This window comes from Carcharodon carcharias, chromosome 22 (genome assembly GCF_017639515.1).
Source record: "Carcharodon carcharias isolate sCarCar2 chromosome 22, sCarCar2.pri, whole genome shotgun sequence".
NCBI classification, from domain to species: Eukaryota; Metazoa; Chordata; class Chondrichthyes; order Lamniformes; family Lamnidae; genus Carcharodon; species Carcharodon carcharias.
In genome coordinates this window covers 12,172,554-12,187,640 of record NC_054488.1, presented here as the reverse complement: position 1 = coordinate 12,187,640, position 15,087 = coordinate 12,172,554, and the positions used below count along the sequence as shown (strand labels likewise).

At 43.2% G+C, this 15,087-nt stretch overlaps 1 protein-coding gene across 2 annotated transcripts in view; it reads left to right on the top strand.

Moving 5' to 3' along the window:
- LOC121293614 (dynein heavy chain 9, axonemal-like) overlaps positions 1–15,087 on the top strand; it is a 530,687-nt gene that overhangs the window by 105,933 nt on the left and 409,667 nt on the right. For both annotated transcript variants that reach the window (XM_041216734.1, XM_041216733.1), the window contains exons 21-26: positions 983–1,113; positions 1,891–2,017; positions 7,034–7,186; positions 8,654–8,779; positions 9,964–10,203; positions 13,397–13,557. In XM_041216734.1, the coding sequence (XP_041072668.1) occupies positions 983–1,113; positions 1,891–2,017; positions 7,034–7,186; positions 8,654–8,779; positions 9,964–10,203; positions 13,397–13,557 (938 nt within the window). The remainder of the gene's footprint in view (positions 1–982; positions 1,114–1,890; positions 2,018–7,033; positions 7,187–8,653; positions 8,780–9,963; positions 10,204–13,396; positions 13,558–15,087) is intronic.

The following is a 15,087-nucleotide window of genomic DNA, read 5'->3' as shown; positions in this document are numbered from 1 at the left end:
AGAAAAAAATAATTTCTATTTTTAAGCATGATGAAACAATTAAAACTTAGTTTTGCATTCGAAGTTGTGATTCTAAAATTGCAGGTCTTGATTTCTGAGTTGAGACAAATGATTAGAAAATGTGGAGAAATGAAGTGATTTGCATGCCCAGATGTACAAATCACTAAGGTTAGTGAGCAGGTATGAAAAGAAATCAAAAAGGCCAACTGAACGATGGTCTTTATCACAAGGAGGCTAGAACACAAAGCAGAGGAAGTGATGCTCTTGTTGTGTGGAGCTGTAGTCAAATCTCACATAGAGGACTGCATTCAGTTTTGGACATCGCACCTCAGGCAGTATATAAAGGTCATGGATGGGACAAAGAGTAGATTCACCAGAATGATACTCGGGCTTAAAGGGCTAAAGAGTTTAATTATGAGGATAAGTTGCATAAACTTTGCTTGCATTCCCTTGAGTTTAATAGGTTTTGAGGGGGTGATCTAATTGAACTATTCAAAATGATAAAGGAATTAAGGCAGATACAGGAAAAAAATTCCCCTGGTTGGGGAATCCAGTACAAGTGGGAGCAATTTTAAGTTGGAGTTAGGCTGTTTAGGAATGAAACCAAGAAGCAGTTTTTCATACAAAGAGTAATAGAAATCCTGAACTCTTCACCCAAAAAGTTTAGAGTCAATTTAGAGCTAAAGACCAAGAATGACATATTTATTTGGTAAGGATATCAAGGAATATAGATCAAACGTAGCTAAACAGAGTTGAGGCAAAGATCAGCCTTGATTTAATTGAATTGCAGGAAAAGCTTGAGGGACTGAATGGCCTACTTTTGATGCTTTGTCCCTGTTTGTCAGGGACTTTGTAGTCATAGATTGGTACCAGAATTATACTTCTGCTTGTTTTTTTTGAAAGTTGTCTTGCGGGCGAACGATGATACATTAATAAGTACAAATATATGAGAAAGTTTACTATTGTCCTATATGCCATTTAGGATTCCAAGCGCTTTGATGGAATCGATGTAGATTTTAAGGAGCTGGCTTGGGATGCTGAACGAACTCCGAATGTAGTGGAAGCTACTAACAAAGCAGGATTGTGCGAAAAGCTTGAAGACATCCAGGTCAGGTAGATCCTATCTTTTTATTTTGATTGAGTGAACTAAAAAAGGACTGAGGGGTATAATGAGAAATTGGGCTGGCGTGTTGATCTGACAGAGAGCCCCTTTTGGGTCCATTCACGTTTTCTGACCCTTGTAACTTCTTGGGGTTGAAAGTCTCTTGTGGCTGCATTCTAATGGTCAGGGCTGAGATGTTCCCATGCAAGAGCCCTGGCACTGTGCTCACCCAGGTTAGAGAGGCCAGAGGAGGTCCCTTACAGGATTAAACAGATAATGCAAGCAGCAAGAGTAGGAGTTTGCCAACTTTCTCCAAACAGCTAGACATAATGTGTACTGAGCCTAAGGATAAGTGTCCTGGTTTCATTGGTGTCCAACTTGGGTCTTTGCAAATTTTGAGGGAATATCCTGACTAGATCAGGTGAGATTAAATGGTAGTTTTTTTCAAGGCTGTAGACTTTTAAAGAGCTGGTGCATATTGGAATATTGATTTTCCTATATGATATGTCTATCCGCGAGGCCCAACAATCTTTGAAAACCCCTGGATGTATGCTAATTGCATGGCTGCCAGGGAATGAATTAAGTTTCCATTATAGAGCCCTGAAGAATGTCGATCCTATTTGAATGTTGACAAATAAACCAGCTTGGGCCAGGACAATATGGAAAATCACTGCACAGGGGAAGCCTGCAACAAATACGTGGATTTGATTTACTGCCCATTAACTATAGATTGGTCAAATCACAAATAAGACTTTTCATGCCTTGTTGATTTTCTTTTCCCTGCACAGACTGGCTCTCTGTGAAAAAGCATTGGCTGAATACCTTGACACGAAAAGACTGGCATTCCCCAGGTTTTATTTCATTTCCTCCGCTGATTTGTTGGATATTCTGTCCAATGGCACCAACCCTCATCTGGTGAGTGGCGTAGATCACAAAAGGCTAAAAATTAGTATTGGTAATCTCATTGTACCAACACCTCAAATTCCCCTCTCCACAATGGTAATTGATGTACTAAACCACTCGAGCAGAGCTGACAACGACTTCCAGGCAAAAGTCATTTGAAAAAATAAATCGCACCGTTGTGTTGACTTGCTTAAATGCAACTTAATAAGGATTATTGGATTATGATCAGATATCAATTTGGAAAATAGTTAGCTTCACTGGCCTGGCTATACACAGGGGCTAGCTTAGTTCAATTTGCAGCACTCTCGTTCCTGAAAAGATTGCGGGTGCAGTACTGAGGGATGGTAATGCTGAGGTGTTGGCCTTCAGATGAGATATTGTTTTAAGGCCTATCTGCATGTTACAGGGTTTCGATGACTGGTAAAGGTGTTAGTGCGCTAACCAAGAAAGACCTGGGGATCTGCTGGCGCATTGGCCACCATTCCTCCTTTACCCAACATTAGCCCTCAAGTGCAGATTAACTGTCCTTTCATCTCATTGATAATTGTAGCATCTTACTGCGTGAAAAATGACTGTTGCACTTACTACATAGCAATTACTTGCCGTGAAGGGAGTGCTGTGAAGGTTCACTAAATTAATTCCTGGTTTGGAGGGATTGTCCTATGAGGAAATATTACACAGGCTGGGCCTTTATTGTCTGGAATTTATAAGAATGAGAGGTGATCTCTTTCAAACATACAAAATTCTTGCAGGGAACGACAGGGTAGATACAGGAAGGATGCTTCCCATAATTGGCTGGGGAGGTCTAGAACCGGGGAAACAGTCTCAGAATAAGGGACAGGCCATTTAGGACTGAGATGAGGAGGAATTTCTTCACTCAGAGGCTGGTGAATCTTTGGAATCCTCTGCTCTAGAAGGCTGCGGAGGCTCAGTCATTGGGCTGAACCTTCGGCTCGGAGAGCGGGGGGCGGGGCCTGCTCGCCGAGGCATAAAAAGACACATGGTGACGTCGGGCGTGCATCCCGATGTCACCGCGCGTCATTCAGACTTTCAGTTCGGCGGGCACGCACCCGAGTCAGCTGCGCGCCCGCCGAACTGTCAAAGGCCTGTTAAGGCCATTTAACTCTCAATTAAAATAATTAACGGAGCTGCCTTAAGGTTGGCGGGGGTCAGGCAAAGAGCAGGCGGCCTTCGAGTTTTTCACGGAACCTCATCCACGGACGGGATGAGGTTTCATGAATGATTATAAATTTTGACAAAAATTTTTGTTGAACTTAATGCACATGTCCCAGCTCTTGTGACAGTTTCACGTGAGGGAACATGTCATAAAATTTTTCTTGCCATTTCACTCAACTTTTTGGGCTTAAAACTAATCTCCCTGAGGCACCTCTGTGCCTCAGGGAGATTTCTGCACTCTTCTGTGCGCATGCGTGTGAAAGAGCGTGCTCCTGACTCAGGCAACCCCTCCCCCTGCCCGCACAAGGAGCGCACAATTGGCCCATCCATGTAAAAGTGCGGGGCGGACCTGATCGGGGACACCGATTGGGTCTGCGCTCGCTCACGCCCAGCCCGCCCGATAGGCAGAAAATTCTGCCCATTGAGTATGTTCAGGACTGAGATCGATAGATTTCTACATGTTAAAAGCATCAAGGGATACAGGGATAGTGCAGGAAAGTGACATTGAAGTAGAAGATCGGCCATTACCTCAATGAATGGCGGAATGGGCTTGAAGGGCTGAATCGCCTACTCCTGCTCCTATTTTTTATGTTCTTATGATCACTAAGTTCTAAGTAATTCATTTTATATGAAGCACTTTGGAGATTAATAGAAATGTGATTAGGTACTTTATAAATGCAAATTCTCCTTTCAATGTAATTTCTGACACACAGTAAAATGTCAAGCTTCAGCAGAGAAGCTCATCACCCACTATTCCTTCAGATGTTTACTTTGGAATGAGAGTAGGCATTCTGGAGAGATGGACTTAAAGGAGAGCTCAGCGGCAGGAAAAAGCTGATGCAAAATGTGTGAAGGTATCATCATTAACTTGGGGGAGGCATGAATTTCAACAAGAATGTAAATTTTGACTGCCTGTATAAAAGTCAGTTCAACTGCAATTCGTAATTCTCCAGAATAATGTACCCTTTTGATTCTTTCCCTACTCCCCACCCCAGGTATCAACATTCCTGGTTTAAACAATTGTATTAAAAAATAAAAGTCAAAAGGATGTTGCATTTACTTATAATTATTTTATAACGATTCAATTTTAAAATTTACTGTTGGAATGGCTCCATTGTTAATCATAGTTAATTAATATACTTTTGCCAATAATGAGCCAGATAAATAAAAGCCCATTAATCATTGCTGTCAAACAAGCAGATATATGGTGATTTGTTTCATTGAGTAACAGGACAGTGAAAAATGATGAAAATTATATTGTCTTAAAAATGAGTTGATACAGGCTAACAAGTTAATAAGCCGTAATAGGGAAGCATGATATGTGCAATTTCTTAGCAAGAGAAAGGAGAGGTTCAGTTTAAAATGGTTTCCCAGCCTTTGTGAGCCACAAAGACCACCAAACGAAATGTTTATGATTTCTGTTGTTATCCTCTGCCCAACTGACAGACTTCTAGCTGCAGAAGTACAAGTCTACCAAGGCTGTGCACACTTAGAATTATAGTATGCTTATCAAGCTTGTTGCTTAGGCTTCCTTCTCCTTAGTGCAGACCCTGAATTTGTAAATCAGCCTGAATTGGCTTTTTTACACTATCAGAGTATTTTAAGATTTATTGTCAGAGCAGATAGCATAGCACATTGGAGTTGAAATTGTGGCTCTACAGAGAGCTTGTTATAATTTAGCTTTCCTCTTATCTGGCAGATTTGTGATCTCGTCTGCGTTAGTTGAGCAGCAGTTGTGAAATTCTGAAAAGAGGTGCACTCCCTCACTCTATTCAGACGTATAGCTTGTCATGAGAGAATTAAGCTGGCAGAAGTTAAATCCAAATTCGGTGGATCCTTATGTAGAATCAGTGGGAAAACAGCTACTATTGAACAGAACATATAGTGGAGCCCACCTGCTGTGAAAGACAGTTGCGCCCCCTCATTGAATTATGAGACGAAGCTCACAATGAATAAGCTACATCTAGATTTATTTTAGCAAAATACATAAACTTCAGTGGAAAGTGGAGCACAGCGTTGAGAAGGTTTAGTTTCAGGTTCCAAAATTTCCGATCAGATGATTAACAAAGCCCTGTAGATAACTTGCAATAACTTGTCCCTCTTAATGGGGATAAAAAACAGAAAATGCTGGAAAAACACAGCAGGTCTGAAAGCATCTGTGGAGAGAGAAAAATGGAGTTAATGTTTCGAGTCTGTGTGATCCTTCTTCAAGGGTCTCTGTTTTTCTCTCTCCACGGATGCTTTCAGACCTGCTGAGTTTTGCCAGAATTTTCTGGCCAGAATTTTCCCGTTGGTGATTTGGGGGCGGGGCCCGCTCGCCGAGGGGAAAATGACGCGGGATGATGTCGGGAGGAACCCCAGACGTCATCCCGGTCCATTTAAATATTGAGGAAGGTGGGCGGACAGCGAGATCAGCTGTCCACCCCCCGACCTGTCAATGACCAATTGAGGCCATTGACAGGATAATTAAGGTAGTTAAAGGCCCTGCCCGTCCAACCTTAAGGCTGGCGGACAGACCAGGAGCCCCAGCGGACTCCTGATAATACATGAAACCTCACCCACCGGCGGGATGAGGTTTCGTGTCCGTTTTTTAAAAGTTTAATAAAGTTTATGTCCTTTTTATTAGCATGTCCCATCTCATTGTCACATGAGGGGGAACATGTTAGTAATGTTTATATTTTTCTATTGTTAATGTTTTTTTAACACTGTCAGTGATCTCCCTGAGACAGCACTTAGTCAGATGGGGAATCCCTCCAACCCCCCCCCCCCCCCCCCCCCCCACCACGCACAAGAATTGCGCACTTCCTGTCAGGGATGCCGCTGGGCAGGCCTCAATTGGCCCGCCCACTCAAAATGGTGGGGGGCCCGTTTTGGCAGCGGAGTTCGGCTGCCCGCCCGCTCATCGAGGTCAGAATTCTGGCCTCTGTTTTTATTTCAGATTTCCAGCCCCTGCAGTATTTTGCTTACCTCTTAACAGGGAATTGTGTTGTCTTTCTAATATCTGCTTAAATACCAGAGCATCTAATTAGCTTGAGCGTTATTTCACCGAGGAAACTTTTTCCAAAGCCACATGAGTGGTGTTTGTCTGAGAGGCCAAGTGAATACAAATTGGGTAGGCCAATTTGATAGGCATTTACCATGAAAACCTGGCGACAGAAATATCTGTTAGATAAAGCTCTCAGCTTTGAAGCATACCTTTGGGGTGTGAAATGAAATGTGACAGCTAAAAAATGACACATCGCTCTGCAGAAATGAGGCTTTAATATGCAACAGCCGTAGGGAAGTTCAAAATCGAATGTGAAGCAAAAGTGACTTGTCAGGTTCGGGATGAGATTCAGGTCATGTGTTCAAGAAAACTGATTAGCTTAGGCCATTTATCATTAGGGTTTAGAAGAATGAAGGGTGATCTTATTGAAATGTATAAGATTCTGAGGCCACGTGACAGGGTAGATGTTGAGAAGATGTTTCCACTAGTGGGGGAAATCTCGAACTAGGAGACGTGGTTATAGAATGAGGGGACACTCATTTAAAACTGAGATGCAAAGGAATTTCTTCTCTCAGAGGGTAGTTAATGTCTGGAATTCTCTACCCCAGAGAGTTGTGGAGGGTAGATCACGGAAAGTATTTAAAGAAGAGGTAGAAAGATTTTTGAAGTATCGGGGGGGTTGAAGGCTATGAGGAGGTGGCACAAAAGAGGAGTTGAGGCCTGGAGCAGATCAGCCATGATCTTATTGAATGGTGGGGCAAGCTTGAGGGGCTGAATGGCCTACTCCTGCTCCTTTTTCTTGTGTTCTTATGTTCTTATGATCAGTGCTCTCTTTCATGTGTGCCTTTGAAACATGAAATCTGCAGGTTCAGCGTCACTTGTCCAAACTATTTGACAACATGGCGAACATGAAGTTCCGGACTGAGGCAGACAATCAACCAACGAAAATGGCCTTGGGGATGTACAGCAAGGAGGAGGAGTATGTGGACTTCAAAGAGTCATGTGACTGCAGTGGACAGGTAGGAAAAGCATATGTTGTGTGTCTGATGAAGGTATTTAATTGCCACACCTTTAATAATAGGAATGGGAACTGATCTAGCCATGGAAGCATGCATTCCAGTAAATTAGGAAGCACACATTGTCTTTGGATCAACTCGCAGAATATGTTCTACTGCTTCAAAAATGGGGTTGCCTTGAGTGTTATAACTGCTACAGTGTGCTACGACCGAAGAATTGCACCATCTCTCTACTCCTTTTGCCTTCACTTATCTCTTTTGAATTGTGACACAATGAATGTAGCAGATAATTGATTTAATATGCTCCTCGATGCCACTAAAACAATTTGATTTGTTATAGATAGTGTCCCTAGCACAACTTTTTACCAATTATTCATGTATTTTTCTTTTTTAAAAACACTGTTACCTTTTTTAAGGCTTGTCCATGACCAGGAATTGGTTGCACTCTTTGTGTTGTCATGTCTTCTGCAGTTCTATCTCCAGGTTGTTGGTTTACTTTACGGGAATTTTAATCTCATGCCAATGATCCAAGTTTTCTGTAGTCAAACATTTCAATTATTGCCCCTTATCTAAAGAAAGATACGCTAATATTGGAGGCAGTTCAGAGAAACTTCACTAGGTTGATCCTGGGTATGGAGGGATTTTCTTATGAGGAGAGGTTGAGTAAGTTGGGCCTGTACTCATTATAGCTTAGAAGAATGAGAGGTCATATTATTGAAACATATAAGATTCTTAAGAGTGTTTGGCAGGGTAGATGTGGAGAGGTTGTTTCCCCTTTTGGGAGAGTCTGGGACTAGAGGGCATAATCTCAGAGTAAGGGATTGCCCATTTAAGACAGAGATGAGGAGGAATTTCTTCTCTCAGAGGATAGTCAATCTGTGGAATTTTTTACCGCAGAGGGCTGTAGAGGCTGAGTCATTAAGGCTGAGATAGGCAGATTTTTAATCAGTAAGGGAATCAAGGGCTATTGGAAAAAGGCAGGAAAGGGGTTGAGGATTATTAGATCAGCCATGATCTCATTGAATACCAGAGCAGACTCGTTGGGCCTAATGGCCTACTTCTGCTCCTATGTCTCATGTTCTTATTATGGCCTTATTGTTGCTTCTGGCCTCTTGTTAACTCTGCTGCATAACTCCAGCCTGGACAAGCTTGCATTGTGACTTGAAACCAAGCTGTGCCAAGAGAGGCTACTCCCATAGCCAGCAGTGGAAGAAAAGTGTGATTTATTAAATTTCATGGGTGTTATGCCTCTTAGTCTGAACTGTGAAAGCTGGTGGGACTCAATACATCTAACACATTGGAAAAGTTGAGCTCGACAAATTTCTGCTTTCATTGTTTTCTAATTCCCACTGGCTATTTCTCTCGGGTTTCAAATTCCCTTCTACCTTTTAGGCATTGACCTGATGGTTTATGGGATTGTGGCCTTATTTGCATCATACTGGGGGACATTTTATTGACTTTCACTCCTAGGTTGAGACCTGGCTGAATCGAGTGCTTGATTCCATGAGAGACACAGTAAGACATGAAATGACTGAAGGTGTGGTGGCCTATGAGGAGAAGCCAAGAGATCAATGGCTTTTTGATTACCCAGCCCAGGTAAGTCAGAATGAGCAAGTTGTGGGTCTGATCCTTGCCACAAATGCTATTTGACCTTCTGATTGCATTTTAATCATCGTACCAAATTTCTATTCAGCTAAGAACAATTTGGCTCTAAGACAATTGATAGATAGATTTTGCCTTTATTGCCTGGGCGTATAATGTTTTCTGAACATAGGGAAGATAATCGGCAGACAGAATCACATGCTGATAAACAGAGCCTGACTGATTACTCTTCCATTAAATTAAATTGATGGAAATTAGATGGTCTCTGTTAATGGCACGTGAATCTTGGCACCCAATTTTACTCCCTGTGCTTTGCCCAAGTGACACTCTGTAAGTGGGATTGAAATTTCTGCCGATGTCTAATTACTTAAAAAATCACATATTCCTGAAGTCACCTTAGGTAGTCACATTTTGGGGTGAAATTTATTTCAGTGTTATTCTTCATGTGGTGGCTGGGTCCAGTCAGCTGATCATTGGTTCCCATTTAAAGCTACGTAAACATTTAAATAGTTTATTGCTTTGATTAAAATGGAACACCACCTGAGATAATCTATTACAACATACAAAGACTTATTTATTTTCATTTTTGTTCATCGTTTTATCCCCACCTTTTATCCTATTTTCAATATTTTTTTCCCACCACCGTCCCCACCCACCCACCCACCCCCCCTCCCCCCCCACCACCCCACCCCACCCCACAAGGGCCATCTGTCACTTGTTCATGGTGTTCTTTCCAGAGGGCTTACCCTTGCCCTGCTATTATCTCATTCTGCTTTCTGACCTTAATGCTATCATCAGCACCTCCTTTAGCCAGTACCACTACCATTAACACCTCTTTGTCCTTTTGTTTATGACATCTTTGGCAATCTCTCCTTTGCCCCCCACACCCCCTATCGCTTGCCTTCTATCCAGCTTCACCTGCTTCACCCCTTAAACAGTATAAATTTCGTCACATTTTTACTTCTGTAGCTCTGAAGAAGAGTCATACGGACTCGAACCGTTAACTCTGTTTCTCTCCACAGATGCTGTTAAACCTGCTGAGTTTTTCCAGCATTTTCTGTTTTTGTTTCAGATTTCCAGCATCCGCAGTATTTTGCTTTTATACCAAGACTTAAAGCTTTATATTAGCACTGCCAGGGCAGTCTACTTAAAGTTGTCCCCGTCCTTTCTTGAAACAGGTAGCGCTTACTTGCACCCAGATTTGGTGGACTACAGAGGTTGGCATTTCCTTTGCCAGACTGGAAGAAGGGTATGAAAATGCCATGAAGGACTATTATAAAAAACAGGTGAACCAGCTGAACACGCTCATTACCATGCTCGTTGGCCAACTGTCAAAGGGCGACCGGCAGAAGATCATGACCATCTGCACCATTGATGTCCATGCCCGCGATGTTGTTGCAAAGATTATTGCTCAAAAGGTTGGTGGTGGTGTTGAGTGGCAACAAAGTATTGACCCAACTTATTAAATCTCCCTTCAATTTTCATCACAATGTTTTTCACTTTCTTTCATATGAAGCATGTGTAGCTTTTTCCTTTTCTCCTGTAATTATGAACGTTTACCGGTAGCTCCTTCACAGCATGAAAGAACCCAGCCTCTGGTTCAGGCAAGCCACCATGTATCGGTACCGGTCCCAGCCTGGATAAATGGGGAAGGTTAGCGGCAGGAAGGGCATCCAATTGTAAAACTACTCACCAAATCCAAAAACGATGCTTGATACAAGGGGTGATGAACCACAATTGTGTTTTATCTCATACGAACATACGAAATGGGAGCAGAAGTAGGTCATTCAGCCCCGTGAGCCAGCTGTGCCACTCATTAAGATCATGGCTGATCTGTTTGTTTATCAAGTTCCACATTCCCACTTACCCTCCCGATAACCTTTCACTCTCTTGCCTATCGAGAATCCATCCACTTTCGCCTTAAAAATATTCACTGACCACCCCCCCCCCACCGCCTTCTGAGGCAGAGAGATCCAAAGTTGCACAACACTCTGAGAGAAAAAATTTCTCCTCATCTCTGCCCTATAAGGACGACCCCTAATTTTAAAACAGTGCCCTCAATCCCAAGGCTGGTGAAGTATTAAACTAGACACTAATGATTTTCTGGATGCTAGGTTTATTTACAGAATGCAGCACTGCATATGCCTGCCTCCTATCTACCAACCCAGTGTCATAGCAGTCTCTCTTTATAAGTGCTCAAAATATTTAATTAAACGATGCCCTTCACCTGTGTATCTTAACAATATAAGTACAACATCATTAATATTGTGGCCACCCGAATAACATTGTAACATTGGAAAGGCTGAAAGAGAAAGCAAGTAAGAATAGGCCTTCACATGGTTCAGCAGAGACAGGTAGAGCTGGACTGAAGTCAGTAAGGGTAATTTTTACTACAAGGGTAAAATCTTCTGGTCGGTGTGCAGGAGTGGGCCCCGCACACCGAGGCATAAAATGACGCGTGGCGGTGTCGGGCGTGTGCCCTGATGTCACCCGCGCTTCATTACGATCTTCAGTTCGGCAGGTGCACACTGGAGTCGGCTGTGCACCCGCCAAACTGTCAAAGGCCTATTAAGGCAATCAATCACTTAATTGAAGTAGTTGTCAGGGCTGCCTGTCCAACCTTAAGGTTGGCGGGGGGCAGGCGAAGAGTCCAGGCGGCCTTCACATTTTTCATGGAACTTCATCCACGGGCGGGATGAGGTTTCATGAAGGTTTTATAACTTTAATAAAAATTTTCATTAAAATTCGTTGACATGTCCCAGCTCATGTGACACTGTCACATGAGGGGACATGTCTGAATAAGTTTTTCTATTCCTTTTTTCAAGTTTTCATAATGAAATTAATCTCCCTGAGGCACGGAGCTGCTCAGGGCGATTTCTGCGTTCTTTCGTGTGCTTGCACAAAAGAGCACAGGCCCCGACTCTCCCTCCTCCCCCCGCCCGCACAGGTAGCGCTGAGCACTTCTGGGTGTGCGTCACACTGGGCGGGCCTTAATTAGCCCTCATGCTGGGAGATGCCAGGACATAAGGAGGTAAAAAATATGAGCAGAAATAGGCCATCGGCCCTTCAAGTCTTCTCCACCATTCAAAAAAATCATGACTGATTTCTACCTCAACTCCAACTACGCCCACTATCCCCAAAGCCCTTGTTTCCCTTTGTATCCAAAATTCTATCAATCCCTGACTTCAATATACTCAGCGACTGGGCAGCCACAGCTTCCTGGAGTAGAGAATTCCAAAGATTCAAAACCCTTTGAGTAAAGAAATTTCTCTCTATCTCAGTCCTGAGTGGTGAACCCCTCATTCTGAGACAATGACTCTTAGTTCTAGACTCTCCAGCCAGGGGAATAATCCTCCCAGCACCCTCTCTATCAGGCCCCATAAAAATGTTATGTTTCAATAAGATTGACTCTCTTTTTTCTAACCTCCGATAATATAGACCTAGTTTATGATATCTCTCCTCATTGGACAATACCTCCATCCCAGAAATCAGTCTAGTGAGCCTTCATTAAACTCTGTCTAAGGCAAGTACACCCTTTCTTAGGTAAGGAGATGAAAACAGTACACAGTACCCTAGGGGCAGGATTTTTCATGAGGCATGCAGGTGCACACCTGACACGCCTGAGCGTGAAATAAAGCGCGTTGGTGTCAGCTGAGTGTGCCGGCGTCAACGCACACTCTCGTGATAGTTCAGTCGGCGGGTGCATACCCGAACCAGCAGCGCGCCCACCAACAATTAAAAGGCCTGTTAAAGCCAATAAGTTAACAACAGTGTTGAATTTTTCATTGCCCATACAACCTAATGGTTGACAGGCAGGTGAAAAGGCCAAGCAGCCGTTGCATTTTGTTTTTTTAGGAAACCCCATCCACTGGCAGGATGAGGTTCCCTAAAGCAAATAAAAACAAAATAAAAACAAAATAAAAATTTTACACTTGAATTAAAAACATGTCCCCTGCTCATGTGACAGAGTCAGATAAGGGGACATGTTTTATGACACCTTTATTTTCTTCCCAAGTTTTTTTTTAAACAGCGTTCCATCTCCCCGAGGCAGCTCCGTGCCTCAGGGAGATGGAGGTGCTCCTTCATGGGCATGCGTGAAGTCAGCACCCGCCCTCCTCTCCCCCCCCACCCCCCACATAGGCAGCGCTCAGCGCTGCTGCTCGCTTCACGCTGGGCGGGCCTCGATTGGCCCACCCGTGTAAAATCGCGGTGTGGAACTGACTGCAGACAGCGGTTGGCTTCCCGATCGCCCCCCACCCACCCCTGCCGAGCGCCCCACCCAAGGGCAAAATTCTGAGGTCCTATATAATTGCAGTCAGAATCCTTTGCTCCTTATGCTCCAATTCCTCGATAATAAAAGCCAACATACCATTTGCTTTCCTAATTGCTCACTTTACCTTGGAGGAATCCACATATCGACCTGGAACTGACTGCTTTGAACCAGTCACAGTGCCATAGCTCCCTTCCCTTTCAAACTTGCAAGTTTTCTTTCGTGTGTTATTGTTCACAAGGCTAGAAAAAGATCCCGTTCGCTTTGGTGATGTATTTTCTCTTCGAGTGCTGTGCACTCTTTGTGGAGTCAGTTAATGGTTTATGTTCCTTTTCACATAGGTTGAAAACTCTCAGGCATTTGTCTGGCTCTCCCAGCTTCGCCATCGCTGGGATGATGAAACTAAACACTGCTTTGCCAACATTTGTGATGCCCAGTTCTTGTATTCCTATGAATATTTGGGCAACACCCCTCGATTGGTAATTACACCACTGACAGACAGGTATGTTATTATAGGCTTAAAGTTCATTGCGTCAAGTCACAATTGTTTTATTGCCCTGGATATTGAACGGACTTAGAAGCCAAGAAATTTGATGATCCCAAAATCCAATATTGCTTGTGCACACGTTCAGTGCTGGAAGTGCTCTGCCTGCCCGATGGACAAAAGCTGAAGTATACGTGCCCAGGGTCCTAGCCTAAAGCAGGTGTTCGACCCTGTGCATATGCATGTAGGGTTCTGATAACAGTTTCATATCCTGTCCTGAAATTTGACTGCTCAGAATACAACCTGTCCCACGTCTGCTGCACTCAGGATAACTGGTCACCAAGAGAGGGAACTGTAAAGAAAAGCTTTATTTAAATATGGAGCCACAAAGGGACTTAAGTGCTTATCCTGGCTCCACAACAGTCCCAAGGATCCTTTCAGTCCCCTGCTTGGCCCCCTACCGATTGCCTTGCCCCATCTGATTGACACCCTCAACTTGCAATCGAACCCCCCTCCCCCCCCCATCTCCATCACCCTCTGTTGATTAGCCCCCTGCAGGACCTGCCTGAGGGCTATTGTTGTCATGATGCAGCCTAATTTCAAATATGATTCGCTGGTTAGCTGCCTGTTCACCTACAGAAGGTGCCTACAGCTCGCTGGTCCAATTTAAGTGAGCTCTAGGCCCCAGATTGAGAGAGCCCTGGGCCTAAATGCCTAATATTACTCCCAATGATGCTTTCATAACAGTTATTTCTGGAGCACTGGAAATCTATTGCATTTGGTCAGCAATTACCTTAGATCCTTTTGATGCCAGCCCTTTCACTTGAAAGCGACTGAAATCAAGCAAGGTTGGTGCTTTTCAGGGTATATATTCTATACATCCATCAGTTTATGATGCAGGGTGCAGTGCCTCTTGTAAGTTTTCTTTCAGTATCACATTTGGCTAAATGCTGGGAGATCCATCCATGAACCAACACTTAATTCCTGGCCTTCTCTACACAGTGCACATGTTATAGTAGAAAACTGTGTCAATGCATCTCTGCCCAACTGTTTCTCAGCTGTTATATTGTTTTACTTTTAGGCAGAGATTGATTATGATTAGAATTATGTGGGTTATGTAATTCTTTTGGACATCTCTTTGTGTATCTGATAATCTGAATAGATTCCTTAGTGTTCCAGTGTGTGCTGGCCCTGGATTTCTTGCCTAATACCCACACTTATTTATCATACTGACAATGCATTAATTTAATGTCAACTTGTTAGTATCACCTATAGAGTTCAATAAGATTAGACCAGCTGTAACTCAATAAAGTGACGCCAGGGGTGCCGAGAAACTCATTTAAGTGAAGGGATTAAATTATTGTGAGATATGATTTATTTCCTTGCTATGTTGCACTGCATGACTCAAAGCATATCCCATGTGAGAGCTGATATTTTATCTTTTTAATACTTTTTCTCTTTGGGGTACAGTAGCCAGTGTTTCTAAGCAATGATTAACTGCAATTTATTTGAAATGGAAATCAGAATATATTCCCGAAATTCCGAGCT